At 32.0% G+C, this 15152-nt stretch overlaps 1 protein-coding gene across 2 annotated transcripts in view; it reads left to right on the top strand.

The window, feature by feature from the left end:
- Positions 1-15152, top strand: part of LOC117232150 (lachesin-like) — a 159817-nt gene that overhangs the window by 67076 nt on the left and 77589 nt on the right. For both annotated transcript variants that reach the window (XM_033491353.1, XM_033491345.1), the window contains exon 2: positions 8860-8957. In XM_033491353.1, the coding sequence (XP_033347244.1) occupies positions 8860-8957 (98 nt within the window). The remainder of the gene's footprint in view (positions 1-8859; positions 8958-15152) is intronic.

Below are 15152 nucleotides of genomic sequence, written 5' to 3'. Positions count from 1 at the left end.
CTGTAATTACCCAATCGATGAATTCGATTCTTCTATTAAAATTAAAACGCATCTCGTGCTACTGTTATAGAAAGTTGAAGGAAGCTTCCGAACGATTGACGAATTTTATAAAAACGATCGTTTACATTTGCTGAGGTAATTTCGTACGCGTCAGCGAATCTACCCCTTCGTGTTCCCATGTTTAAACATGCATGTTTGCAAAAACATGAGCGAGAATTTCGCCGTTCAAATGTTTGCGCTGGACTGTTTTCCCGTGCCACTATGCCAGTCAGAAACCGTGACCACCGTGTGTCACGCATCTGCAAGTAATAAAACTTGCTACTTGAATGTTTCTACTTTGGTCGAATAGAAACAGGGAGATATTCAATATTTCTGCTTCGCGATCGAATAGAAATAGGAAAACATTCATACACTTGGTGCACTTTAACCTCGAATTGGTGTAGTGATCATTTTATTATCAGGTAGAAATGTTCTAAAATATATAAAAGATAATCTTGTGAGTTATATATACATCGGATAGTCGTTAAGTCATACATTAATTAACATCAGAATACCTTGTGACATGTATTTTCTAAATTAACACAAAAGTAAAACTTCCTAGAGTTGAGCTTAACACTATGTAAGTTGAAAGTTATATATGTATATTTACTGCTTATCTAAAAAAGGAATTACGTTACAGAAGTTATTCTAGTTCCTTTAAATCTGTCAAGCAGATTATTTCGTAATAAAAAATTCCTACTATTGTGAAGTTAAAAATAAAGACAAATGAATTTTGGATAAAATCAATTTCGATGTTGATTCTTTCGTAATATAAATGAATAGTTCAAGGGGAAATGGTTTTACAGACAAAAACTAAATTTTCTAAAAACTTTTAATTTAAACTTTGCAAAATACGGATGATGTATGAATCTAAATTTAATATTCTTCTTTTTTAATATGGTTGATAATTGATGATAGGACACAATTTAATTTAATTTAGTACATGATATTATTCTGTCAAATTCAAACTTCGAAGGAACGATATTTCATATGCAGCGACTTAATAATGCGGTATTCTTCCTCGGCAGGTGTTACGTGAACATGAGGAAAACGATCATTTTACACACAATTTAAAGCTGAAACAGCGATATATTAGGAAACTATATAGGGATGGAGCTCGTTTCGTGAGCACTGATATGGAGTATAGACTATTGATACAATACTGTTCTATTTAGAACCACATATTGAGAATCGAGACTGTCGATGTTAAAACAGTTGTGACGTGTATTCAGTGTTACTCGAAATAGTAAAATAAATTATGGTATATCATCTAATAATGATATAATATTTGCATATAATTTGGCTCGATTTATCCATGCGGTATTCCATAGCAAATGTTGCGATGTTAGCTTAAGTTTGCAACGTTTGTACCTCTGGGAAATATTAATATCGATCGTAGAAGGAAAGTACACGATCCCGTGGAGTTTAGTTAAAGATAATGAATATATTATTTTCTGTAAGTTACAGGAAATATTTCGTCCACTTTTTTGAAACTATTGACACAACTTTTAAATTTATTACTTCAAATTTGAAAGATTTCGAAATTATTTCCACACTTTATGGTACGCATTCTACAAAATTTCTTGATATCTGCTTCAAAAATAAATCTTGACAGAGATCTATCTTAAGGAAAAACGAAATAATATCACGATATCTATCATAATTAAATACACAAAATGTGAAATATTAATAATGATTCAGGCTGGATAGAGAAATTAGTCTTGGTTTTATTTTACAATATTCGTTCCTTCGGAGCATATTAATATCAATTACGTTCGCAGCCTCAGCGAGTCGGAAGCAATTTGAAAAGGAAAATTAAGCGGGCGGGCTCTCGTCACAAATAGCTGCTCAGTTAAATTGCACGTCAGTGGTTGCTGTCCTTACAGATTTCGATCTCATCACGAAACTTGTTACAATTAAACACATTTTTTGAAAAATCTTAGTCGCTCATCTCGTCTAAGAAAAAACGTTACAATGATCTATTCATCATACTTCTCATTATTCTCTTCTGCGTCGATTTTAGATCGTTTTCGACTGATTTTCCTGGGGTCGAATCTTGCAGACTTGGAAAAATTACGTGGCTGGATTAGATTTTCGCGATATGTGATAAAACGATGAAATTATGCGCTGAGTTTCGCTTTGACCCTTTCTAGGAAGCGACCTCATTAATCTCCTCGTTCCCGTGGTTTTACAATTACTATCTTTGGTGAGAATATTTCGACTAAACGTAATAATATAAAAGTAATTAAAAGTATTAATGTTCATGAGATGCAAAGCACGGTGGAAAGTTAGATGATAGAAAGTCGGAAGATGAAAAGAAAAAGAAGATACAAAATATATTAGAGCTTCGACTTACATGTGGATAATTTATGCAATACACATACTCTATAGAAATATTATCCGCCGAGAGCTTATTTTCAGCGCCGTGAAATTGTCTAATTTCAGTTTTGGTGATTTTTTAAATTTTGGCTACTTATGACTATTAATTGGGAATTCCGGAATTGCAATATAAATCTAAAAAAATAATCAATATTTTCCTTTAGTATAGAGATGAAATGAAATGAAATTACTTGGGAAAAGTATTTAAAATTATAAAATAAAATGTCGTGGCTCTCATTAAAAGTTTATAAAATTATAGATAAATTTTATTGAATTTGTAAAAAATTCCTACGCATTTCTCCAAATGTTAAAATATTTGTTCAATTGATTGGTTATCATGTACATAATAAACAGATATATTGGGAACTTAGAATAAAAACGACTCTCGCAAATTTTTCGGTTTTATGGGTAACAACACGTATTGTAGTGGCCAGAAACATGTCTAGTAATACAACATGGTACAAGCGATACCATAAAAAGCGGTGTATATCCTGACTTATCGTTGAATGAATATTCAATGGTTCTACCAAAACAACCTTTGTTGAAGCTGTTTCTCACCAGAATAGCTATTGTCAAATGAATAGAGCGATCTTTGTGGTGCTTCCAATAAAACTGTTATTTTATCAAGTCATTAAATTCACATATTGATTTAATCTGGTACAAGCAATAGAAAAAAGAATATTTATATTTATATATTTACATATACTATTGTTTGTGTCTGTTTCGAACGTTTTACGACAGAAGGAACTTTAATCTTCATTATTTAATAGCATACAGTTCTTCTTCTACATAATCCAATATAATTCAATATCTCCTATATATTATAATTGCAGCAGTAGCATAGTATGACAAACTTTTTATTAAAAAATACCAAAATCTATTAAACAAAAATTAAAGATGCTAGAATATGCTTTTAGTTTTCTTAGAGAAACATATATAATTAAAAATATTTTAATTCAGATTACAGATAAATATTTGTCATCGTTATATAATTCGAGAATGTAAAAGTTAAAGTACCATCCATCAATTCTATATGTATAATGGAAATTTTATTTGTTGTGTTGCGTGTATGAGAAAGAAAATTTTGATTGATTAAGGTTTTGCATTTTAATTTAAAAATGCTGAACCAATGAATTAATACAAATAGACTGAAACCAGTAAAATATCAAAGTACGATAATACAATGCTAATTAAATAATATTTTTAGAATATACATGCAGTAGTGTGTCACATAACTTTGGAGTTGCGTGGCTTTACAAGGGTTTAAAATCGCGAGGTTTCTCTAAGCAGTGGAGAATGTAGGTCAAAAACTAATTTAAACGTTCCTTTTTCGTTGCAATAGCGGCACCCAATTTTCCGCAATTAAATGCCGTGAGTCCTTTGCATTAAATACGTTCACCTTGCTTTCATTCGGACCCTTCATTCAACGTACGTATCCGAAGAATTTTTCTCAATATAATACCAATGGGCTGCGGCAGATTCGAATCCGGTAAATCATAGTTCCTTTTTCGTCGGATATGTCATCAAGCTTGCATGAATTTAATGCGACTACTCCCATTCTTGAATTTGAGCTTTATGAAAAAACGTAAACTGCCATGTTGTTTTCGCATGTTCCCTGCTTTTGTTTTTGTCTCTGCTGTGTTTACTTACTAACAGAAGTTAGTTTTCAAAACTGTACATTAAACAGGAGTAAGATATTACACGCTTGCATGTCAATTGATTTAATTACCTACACATAAGTAGTTCAAGTGGAAACATTTGACTGTACTGTACAAGCCTAAATGACGACACGAGACTGCACTTATTGCGTAACGATTATGCATGTGATACGTTGTCTCTTAAAGGAGCACATATTCTAGCGAGCGCATAAATGTACCTATTACTGAACAACAGAAAATAAAAGATACGGTCATTGATTAAAGATTTCTACTAAACTTCAGAACAATTCAACTATCGCTGAGACATAGTTTTAATTGCGGAAAATTAGAAGGTCTTTGAAATAAGCAAAATATCAATTTGCAACGATAAAATCGTAATTGCGGTGAGGTTATTCATGTACGTTAATAAGAGATGGATAACCAAATTGATTAAATAAAAAATGATATGTCAAATATTTTTGTATTTTATCAATACTTTATTAATTGAATTTATTATTGCGCTTGAAAATTGGACTATTTACATTTCCTTTTTCCCACGCTTAATCGAGAGTCAATGCAAGCAATTTAATCGAAAGTTTCATATTAAAGAAATGAAATTTATATACACATTGTGATTCAATTAGATAGCGAACCGACCAAAATTACTTTCAACAATATCTAGATGCTCAGATATTTTAACTTTGTTTAAACACATGTTATGTTATATTAAAACATGCTGCAATTTGGCATATTATTTATAATTATATAGAGGGCGAGTCAGTAAAAACTACCACCTGAAATAACTCGTTATTTATTATAAAAATATTTTAATGAAATGTTTTTCAAGTGAAATTTATTGTATTTAAGGAGCCTAGTCAGATAAATGGACTTTGACTTCTTAATATCTTATTAGACGGATGTTCCAACTTTAATTTGTCAAATCTATTGTACAAAATACAAGAAAAGACGTGAAGCGGTATTCTCGTGTTTACGTCGTCTTTGTCTTTTAATTCGAATTCTAACTCGATAAATAAAGAACATTCTTATTCAACTTTCACACTTGTTACTGTAATTTTCTGACATGCTTCAGTAATGAGCATAGTGGTGCGAACAAAGCTCAAGGTGTTGTATTTACCGGTGATTTAATTAGACTGCGAGAGTTTTGCACTCAATAATGAACTTAACTTTCCGCAGTCCCTCTTAAGCATCAGAAGTTTATAATGTTTCATTAAATTCGAAGACGTAGCACAGTGATCCACAAACTAAAACTATTTATTATATAGAATAATTTATTATATTAGTTTATAAACTTTTTAGTTAATTCCTAGACTCCTTTGGGACCATATTCCAATGAATTCGAGAAATTCAAATGGCAATATAGCTTTAAAATCGGTAGACGCTTCAAAATTTTAGCATTTTTGCAATATCTCCTAAATTAATCCTCTTGTCTTTTTTCAGTCATTTTTCATTCCAATAGTATTCTTCTATCGTTAGGAAAATTGTCAGGTTTGAGGACAACACGCAAGTATCGTCATTGATATGCATGATTTCATGTTTCAATTGTACGCTAAGATATTCTTAAAATGTAAAAACTTCTTTCCTCACCCAGTAGGGACAGAACCAAAATTGTAACATATAAAATTCAAAGATTACGGATAAGTATTCCTATCCTTGCCTAAATATTTATAGTAAATTTTTATTTATTATAAAAAATTTATTAAGTTCAATGTAGACTAAAATAATTAATTTTTCTTTTTAACATACCAGAATTTATTAGTACAAGAATCCGTAATTATTTCAGTTAGCTGTGAAATGATGAATTTCGATCCTCGACTGTACTTTGAAGCATTGTACATCGATTCGAGAACCTTTGAGGATGTAAACGAATTAAACCGTCACTAGCTGGTGAGAAGTCGAGAAATTAATGCGTATTGGCTCGCGTCTCTCTGAGATCGTGTCTTACCTATTTCCTGCGAGGATCAATACTTCCTTAGAACATGATTAACGTTTAATTATCGTTTATCGGTTCAATGGCGATGCCGTTGCTTGTTAGAGCCCAAGCAAGTAATATCGAACGAATTTAGACGCTATATATGTCGCTGTGTATATATATGCGGTGCTTTGAGAAAATCTCTCCGCAATAATAGCTGTTTGTTAATAAGCTATTATTGAGATCGTACTGCCATTCGCCAATGTCTTTGTGTATTGATTTGAGCCTATTATATCTGTGTATAATAAGGCTATTTTGTCTGTAAAACAAAGTCTCAACAAATTTTAGTGGAAAATTAATTTATCCCATGCCAAAAAGATCAATTGTGAAATTTTTTGAAAAAAATATATTTTAAATAGAAGTTATTTTCTAGTTTAACTAAAATTCCCAAAGCAATTTACTCAATTTACTATTTTGTCGTACGAGTCCTTTTTTCAAAGAGTTATTCAATTTAGTGTAAACCGAATTTTTAAAAAAATATTAATATAATCTTTAAATTGAAATAATAGATTACGTATACACAGTTATATATAATAGTAATTATGCATTAAGAGTGTGCAATAGCTGTGCGAAAATTTGCACGAATAAAGTTCACTAGAAAACTATGAGATAACGAAAATATGAAATGTTACGTTATATTGGATTTCATATGGCACTATTAGTCACATATATTTGAACTTCCCCAGGTTTACGATATGATCATACGTCATCGTATTTTTACCATAGTGAAGCTCGCTTTATTTGAGCATTGAAATAAAATTACTTTTTCGTTAAAAATGTCTGTTATCTATATCTATTTTATTTCTTTTTTTTTGTTAATCGTATTTTTTAGTCTCTTATATTTATTGAACACAGTAGATTCTTTGCACATTTTTCATTTCATTTATTGGTCATAAAAAATAAAATATAATCGTGTGTGGGAAATGTTCAAAAAAAGATTTGGTGAATTATACGAAAAAAATGTATTGATATGGGAAAAAGTCGATGGCACAGAAGATTTTCTATACCTCGCAAAATTTTCATATTTTTGTTGGACATTTGCATTTCCAGAACCTTAACCTTTCACCCCAACACCGATGACGATCGACGTGCCATAAATTCACAATATGGCCAATGTAGCCAATGGCCTTGCCAGAACTGCAATTTTTGGGTCCAGTTTCCAACAACCTTCCGCATAATAAAACCTTGGGTCGCTTACGATATGAATCAAATATATTTCGATGGCTGATACATCTGTTAGGTATATGCTTGTGCGGTATATTTAATGCATATATTCCTAAAAAATATATACTCTCGTTCTTTATTTTTTGTAGGCTATCAAATAACTTTATATATGTCCTCTAGCAATTTAATTCAGTTAACATCTATTATTATTATTATTTATTTATTTATTTAAAATTAGCATTTAATACTTACTGTTTCAAAATAAGAATCGTAACAAATTTACCTTCCTACAATTTTAAGAATATTTTACTGTTGGATACATTTCATTGAAAATCAATTAATAATGAAAACTAATTCAAAGCCTATCTATATTAAAAGAAAAAATGTATAATAACGAATACCTCAAAATAATTCATATACATATGTAATTGCTAATTAGGAATAATTCTATAAGGAAAGACAATAAGTTTTAACAATAACAATTGTGAATTGTAATAAATCTATTTTAATGCTTATGCATTTAAGATATGTTATGATATGTAAATAAAATACGTGTAATACGGAAATATAATAAATGGAAAAATACACATCCATGTATAGAATACATGAAATATACGAAAAGTATGTTGAAAATGTGTTGTGATAAGCGAATATTTATTATTTAGAGAATTTTATTATAGCTTAAGTTGTAATAAAGCGTAAACATTGTTTTCATGCTTTTTAACCATAGTTCATCACAGATCTTTATCAGTTCAAGTTAGTTTATTATTTTTATATTTATAGCCCAACGTCACTTTATGTACGACTGAGACGTATTAAAATTTATTCTAGTCCCGTTATTTAACTGCTATAGGCTCCTGAATATTCAATTTGTCTTTTAAAATTTCATCGGTTCGTACTGCAGCTTTCAAACTGAAGCTTCTCTCCGAAACATTTCAGTTCAATTTTTGTTCCGCTATTTACAGTTTGATTTTATTTTATTTAATGTTAAAATATCGATGAGCTAATAATTCAAAAAATTTTAGCGAAAGAGGTTGACATTTCAAGATAATGTAATTTTCATTAAATATGCCAAATAAAATTTGTAATCTTTCTTACAATATTTATCAAGTGAAACATGCTTCTTTTGTTCCGTTTCTTTAATTATCCATCAAGACATGAACGATAAAATAATACAACAAATAAAACAACAATACACAATACACAAAGCAACCCACACGGTTCTCAACTCTCTATAAAATCACACATTAACATGACCATCTTCTCATAAAATCTTATCCTGGAATTTTATCAAAATACGAAAATAAATCCCTTCGATCCCGATTTCTTCCTTCTGCCCCTTTATTTTCATGAGACATACGATAACCGCTCCTTAGATAGTCATGATGATCGAACGAAGGTTGTGCTGAAATCAGGAGAATAAGGATTTTGTCGAGAAATATAAAGAGGCTGGCTTAGTCCCCAGTTGACCCGCTTACGTTAACTCGGCCCATTCACCGGCCCGAGTTTCTTGAGTACTTCGCAAACTTTAGCGCGTTCCTAGGTGGGTTATAAGTATAAGTAGCAGTAAGTAAGTAAGTGTGTATACCACGGTTATGTAAAGCGTTCGCCGTGGCGGGATACTTAAGACGAGGACCTTTCGTGTTGCAGATTTACCCAGGTTCGGCACACCGTTGAACAACCTGACGGTCTCTGTGGGTCGCGAAGCTGTTTTCACCTGCATTGTGGAAAATCTTGGCCCGTACAAGGTGAGACGACACACGTTCTCAAGAATTTTTATTTTTCACGCGCCGTTGCAATGGTTTATCTCGCGTATTACACGTGTCGACTCCGACTCTGGGCAGTGTTTTTTGAAAGGAACAAATATTTTTCGAAACATTTCCTGGGCACTGAGTGAGATGTTTCGAGTGGTGCAGTGGTACGTGTAGCGTGTAATGTACACGTACATTAGCTAGAGAAAAGTAGATGGATTTTCCTGATCGTTGTTTTTCTTCCTAATCTCTTGTTATTAAAGAAGTTTAACATTCTAGAATTATGTATTATTATAATATTGAATTAGAATATATTAGGTTGTCTCAAAAGTTCCTTTCGTTTTATAAGGAAATAATAGATGCACAACATTTTTTGTTTTATATTATGTTGTTCTTGTATGTTCTATTATTACAAGATAGATCATATATAATTCAACAAAATAATATAAAACAAAAAATGTTGTGCATCTATTATTTCCTCATAAAACGAAAGGAATTTTTGAGATAACCTAATATAAAAGAAGAATAATATAGAATTATTCTTAGAATTATTAGTCTAAATTCCTAATTAAGATTCTAGTTAGAACCCTGGCTTTATTAAAGTAGCAATAACAAATAGTATGGTTAAATAATGATTATCAAATTTTCTCAATAAGTAGAGATACCAGACCTTAATATCAGAAAAAATAAAAATTAATTTGTAGACTTTTCTTCCATGTATAGGGATACATATATCTTACCGTTATATTGGAATAGTTGTTAACCGTTAATTTCTTATAAAAATTATTCGACATAAGAATGCTATTAAACTGTCACAAACACCCATAGAACTTTATGACTACTAAGCCTCGTTCAGATTAAGTGACTCGACTAACGAGAATGTGCGTGAAAACTTGAATGAGTGTCTCACGTCAAGTAAATAACAAGTTGCCATTGATAAAATGGTTTCAGATCGCTCGAATTCGGTTTCACTCGACTAATTTAAACGAGGCTCGACTTATTGAGATTTCGATTTCGTTTATAAAAAAACACAAGAGACTAAAAACAAATACCTAGAGGAAAAAAAGAGAACCGAGTGTGCAATACCTTTACCTGGCGCATCGTAACCTTGAACGCCACTGGTAAGTTTCATCAACGATCGAAAGAAAGTTTATAAGACTTGTAGAAAAGGGAGGAAAAGCAAAGAAGGAACGTAGAAGGTATGAGAGAATCGAAACGTAGAGGTAGAGAGAATTTAACAAACGGTACAAATAAATTCGGAGCCAGAGAGATCCGGTAAGAATCCGTATCCAATGCGTATCTCGGCAACTCCATTTAAGTAGAAATAAAATCCCGCGGGGTGTGAGTTCAGCAGTTTGTTAAGTGGTTCGTCCCTCTTGCTCCTCTTCCTCTCCATTCCCTACCGACACTTTTATCTGTCTCTGTTTCCTTTTATCCTTCCTTCGTTTCTCTCCCTCTCTCTCTCTCTTTCTTTCTGCCTCGTTCCTCCGAGGGACGACCGAGGCATTTTCCCCTTCGCGAGGCGTTCCATTCGATTCGCCTAACCCTCTTAGCCGACTGTACCTCGCGCCAACCGCAAGGATACGAGTTATAGTTTTCCCGATAGAGGCATTCTCGTGACCGGGACTGTGTTTCGCCAATAAAAATGCGTAGGAATTGTTTTATGGCCGTACACGTGCGGCCAAACACACGCTGGTATGGAATCGATGCATTATCTTTACGCTGCTGGTCAATGACGTCTCGCCGGAAATGGAAACGTCGAGGTAACATCGTTGATGCGTTCGGAATAAAAAAAGAAGAAGGAAGTAACACAAATACAAAGAACTAATAAGCATGTTAACAATGTTAGACATTTTTTTATTTCATGATATAAAGTGAATAAATTAGTTCTTGGAATTAGAGAGAAGAATATAGTAACATAATATCTATACACATAGGGATATTGAATTCTACGTATTCATTTCATACGCTTAAGAATATTTATTCACGAAATTATGCTTGAATTGAAGTAAAACGCATACATATGTATATGGTCCTAATATTAAACATCATATAATATAGTATGTTACAACAGGATTGTAAACGAACTTTTAAATCATAGAATAATTTGGATTTTTTTAAATATAAAGGAATAATAATTTCATCTTTTTTTATTACAACGTTTATCCTGTAAGCGTGCTAAAAGTGTCCGATAAACTACGAGCAAGAATTATAAAAGACGTCAGACGTACAGAAGCTATTCTTGAAAGAAATTACTTATTCATTAACATCTATAATTTCTGGATAAAATTCGAAACACGAAATATCCTATGTAAAAGTAGTAGGTATTAATAAACGAAATTTCCAAAAATTTATTAATTAATGAACAATTCACCGAAGATTTATGGAAAGAATCTCCCGATCAGAAACATATTTCACTTTTTTAACTTCCTACTAGGCTAACGTAAGTGCATTACACAGATATCTACTTAACTAAAACGGAATTTTACCATGAAAATGAACCGCTGATTGAGAAAGTTATATTTTCGATGCATTCGAGATAAGACGCTTACAAGTCTACTGCAAATAATATATTAGGTTTGGTACGTCGGCTTTTGATTACTTTAGAAATTGCCGTAGACGAGGCGATGACATAAATTCGTCGCATCCAGAGGAAATACCGATGACACGAGCGCGTCGAACAGCCGATAAAGTAATCGTAAACTTGGCTTCTCGCTCGCGAGTACGCCAATTATCATCTAAAAGCGGAAGATTAACTTCCACCGGTGGCGCAGCTGGGTAACGATGTAAATTCGCCCGTCGAACGCGTTAGTTCCGTGCGATTCGTTACCAGCGAGTAAATACACTCGCATTAAGAGTTCCTTTCGCGACGATTTTAAACTTTGCTAATTACTTCATCAGCCAGCTAATTGAACCGTATCGACATACCACAAATATACAATTGTATTGCTAAATTTCAAAGGAAATCAAGGTACAAGGTACATTGAATACGCTCTAGAATACGTGTATACATATATCCTAGGTATATACAGGTGTATAACAGGTTAATATTGCCGGAAGCATGGAGTCGATTATTGAAAGCGCGCCCCTTTTTACTGATCAAGCGGCATTCGTTTCTATTTTTCCTCATTCTTTCTTTCATTCATCCTTTTTCTTTTCTGGTTATAATGCTTGTTAGCGATGAAGCGTTCTTAAAGGTCAATTAGTTTATTAACTTTGGAACAATTTATAGCAAGTATTCATTTGGACTGTGTATGATCAACGAGTATAAATGAAGATGAGCTGTATCGATGAAACTCTATTTCTATTTGACTCATTTAATGTCTAATGTAGTTTAAACTACATTTTACAAAGTATGTAAGTAAAGTGTCTACAATACAAGAGAGTCTTTTCATTCAAGAGTCTTAAAAAGAATATCTGATAACCTGTTGAACATACTGGCACTCAAAACGGCATGTTACACAGCTCGTTTTATTTTACTTTTTCGAAATGATCGAATCTCAACAATTTTCAATTGATCAAATCTCGAACTGATCAAAAATAATTATAGATGAGACACTTGAAAGCTAAAACTTGTCTTCTGTTACATTTCAATATTTTAAATTGAATATAAAGTTTTTCCAAGAGAGGAGAACAGAGATGTTCATGGGGCGATTATGTATATTCTTTCACTTGGATCAAACAAATTAACATTAATTGAAAGTTTCGATTTTGCTACGAGGGAAACGTAAGCGGTTAATATTAACATGCTCTTTCCGCTAGCCGGTTGGAATTTGTGAAAATTAAACAACGTTGGTAGATGAAAGCGAATACACAGTTTGCACATTTCCCGAAGTCGGCGGGAAATTTTAAAATTTCATTAAAGAGTCGAAATTACTTCCTGTGGAAGCGGCAGTGAGGAAGGGGGCGACCCTAACCTCCGCCGACCCGCGTATTTTTACGCTGTTAAACCTAATTGAAGTTGGAACCCTTGAAATTTGTCGGAGTTCGCCAGATTAGCATCGAGAGAATTTCTTTTTCGTCTCGTTAAAATAATCGTTCCCACTTGAGTTTCTTGTTTTCCACCGCTCAGCGATTTAGCGAGATTTCATCACCGAACATTTTTTTTTGTCTTTTTTGCTGAGAAACTTTCTGATAATAAGATAATATTGAAATATACAAGATATATGAAACGTGATAAGAGGATATCTTCGGGGATATGGGTAATATCAAAAAATGTCAATAATCAATTATTGACAGTATGTATATGTCGTACATTACTTTCGCTATAATATAATTACTTCTCAATAAAGAAAATCCATTCATTCTTTTTATTCATACTTTTATTTGTTACTCATATTTATGGCTTTATCTATCGTAATCATTTCAACTTAAAAAACGTTAATCGTTTCGTAGTGGAGATTTAGAAGTCTGTATTGGAATATGAAAATCATGAGTGGCTATTATTAGCGATTGTTAGCAATGTTTCATTTAGTTTACGAGTAGATTTAAAGTCAGAGTTAAATTGTGTATTTATTTCGTTAGCAAGTTCCGGTTCACTTAACCCGGAATAGATTCCACTCTAATAGGATCGTCATTTAATTTCCGTTGTTTAATCCAATGAAGATTCTACTTTACAGCGAAATGACAAATTTGGAGGAATTTAAAACACGATAAATGGAAAAAATTGAAGAATTATTTTCTAATAAGATAAAGTTTATTTAATTGGAGGTATTAATAAAAATCGAGTAGAAGGATTATTATATTTTATATGTAATAAATACTTTATTATAGTTCATATTTAACTAGTAATGTGATACCATAATTTTTATATTCAAATATTTCAAATTCGAAATTTCTACGTTTTCTACTAATTTCTATGTGACTTCCTTCTACGTTATTGCATCTCGTTTTTATCTTAGTATATCGTAAATTATACAGAGCCTTGTGTCGAGTCGTTCGACATTTTTGTTCGAAATGTTTTATTTATGTCATCGAGAAAGAAAAGAACTCTTTCCCGTTTCAACACGGACAAGTCTTTCGATTCCCTTCTTTTGTTTGCTGCATTTCGACGCGTAATAGTGAGATCGAGCTTCGTTTCTTGCCACAACTCGTTTCAACAAAGCATCGTTTGCATTTTCATAGTATTGTACGTTTTTAAAGCAGAAATCGCGAACGCTTTTTCCTTTGAACATTAAATGACACAGGAGAAATTGATTGAATAAAAAAAGCAACATTTACGCAAAATGCAAATTAATTGAGACAGATATAGAGATATTACAACAGTACATAAGAATAATTCATTATTATCGATCGTTCGTTAAATACTTGATTCTTCAATTTCACATATTTTTAAATGTTGTTCTTTTAATGGAAATATCGAGAACAAAAGTAGACCACATTTTTCCGAATGTGAGTTTATAGCAATGGTTTAAATTAAATTAAATATTTTGTACTTATATTCATTTTAATAAATTCAGTATATTCCATTTTTATATTTTATTTTAAAACTGAGTCTGTTATGAGTCTACTTTTTAATGCATCATATCATTTTCTGAAAAATAAATTATATCATATTAAGTATAAGTACAGAACAGAATTATTGAAGTTTTTGCGTAATATCCGTAGGAATTTCATTTATTGAAGAGTAAAGGTAAACCATTTCAAACTCTTTTACAGCAATTCCCTTGATTCTATATCATTTCTACTTCTTATCTCTATTAAAATAAATCTCAATACTCACTTCCATCAGTTTCAAAGAAAACACAATTCCAATTCGCAATTACGCAAGTTCCATAGAAACTTTATCCGCTGAAAACTAAAGCTAATCAAACCGTTCTCAACTCTTATACATCAGTTCCCTCAACTTTATATCATTTTCTCATATCTTTTATTATGACAAACCGTAAAATTCAATTTAATGAGTTTCAAAGAAAAACAATCGCAATACGTAATATCCATAAAAACTTCATCTACTGAAAAATAAAGCTAATCAAACCCTTCAATATGCTCAAATCTATTTTAAAACTCTAAAAGAAAGAACACGAGGTAGCCGCGTCCATCCGAACACCAGAAAATCACAGTGCAATCGCGTTTTTCTACTGGAATTATGTAGCGAACCCGGGCATCGACGTGCAGGATCGCGCGTCGTACGACAGTTTCCCAACGATCACTGACATTCATACTCGTCCACAAAACGTTCGTACGTTCCGT

The sequence above is a fragment of the Bombus vosnesenskii genome, unplaced genomic scaffold (assembly GCF_011952255.1).
Source record: "Bombus vosnesenskii isolate JDL3184/JDL3185 unplaced genomic scaffold, Bvos_JDL3184-5_v1.1 scf7180000013263, whole genome shotgun sequence".
NCBI lineage: Eukaryota > Metazoa > Arthropoda > Insecta > Hymenoptera > Apidae > Bombus > Bombus vosnesenskii.
Note: the sequence above shows the minus strand (reverse complement) of the source record. Positions and strands in the feature narration are given on the sequence as shown.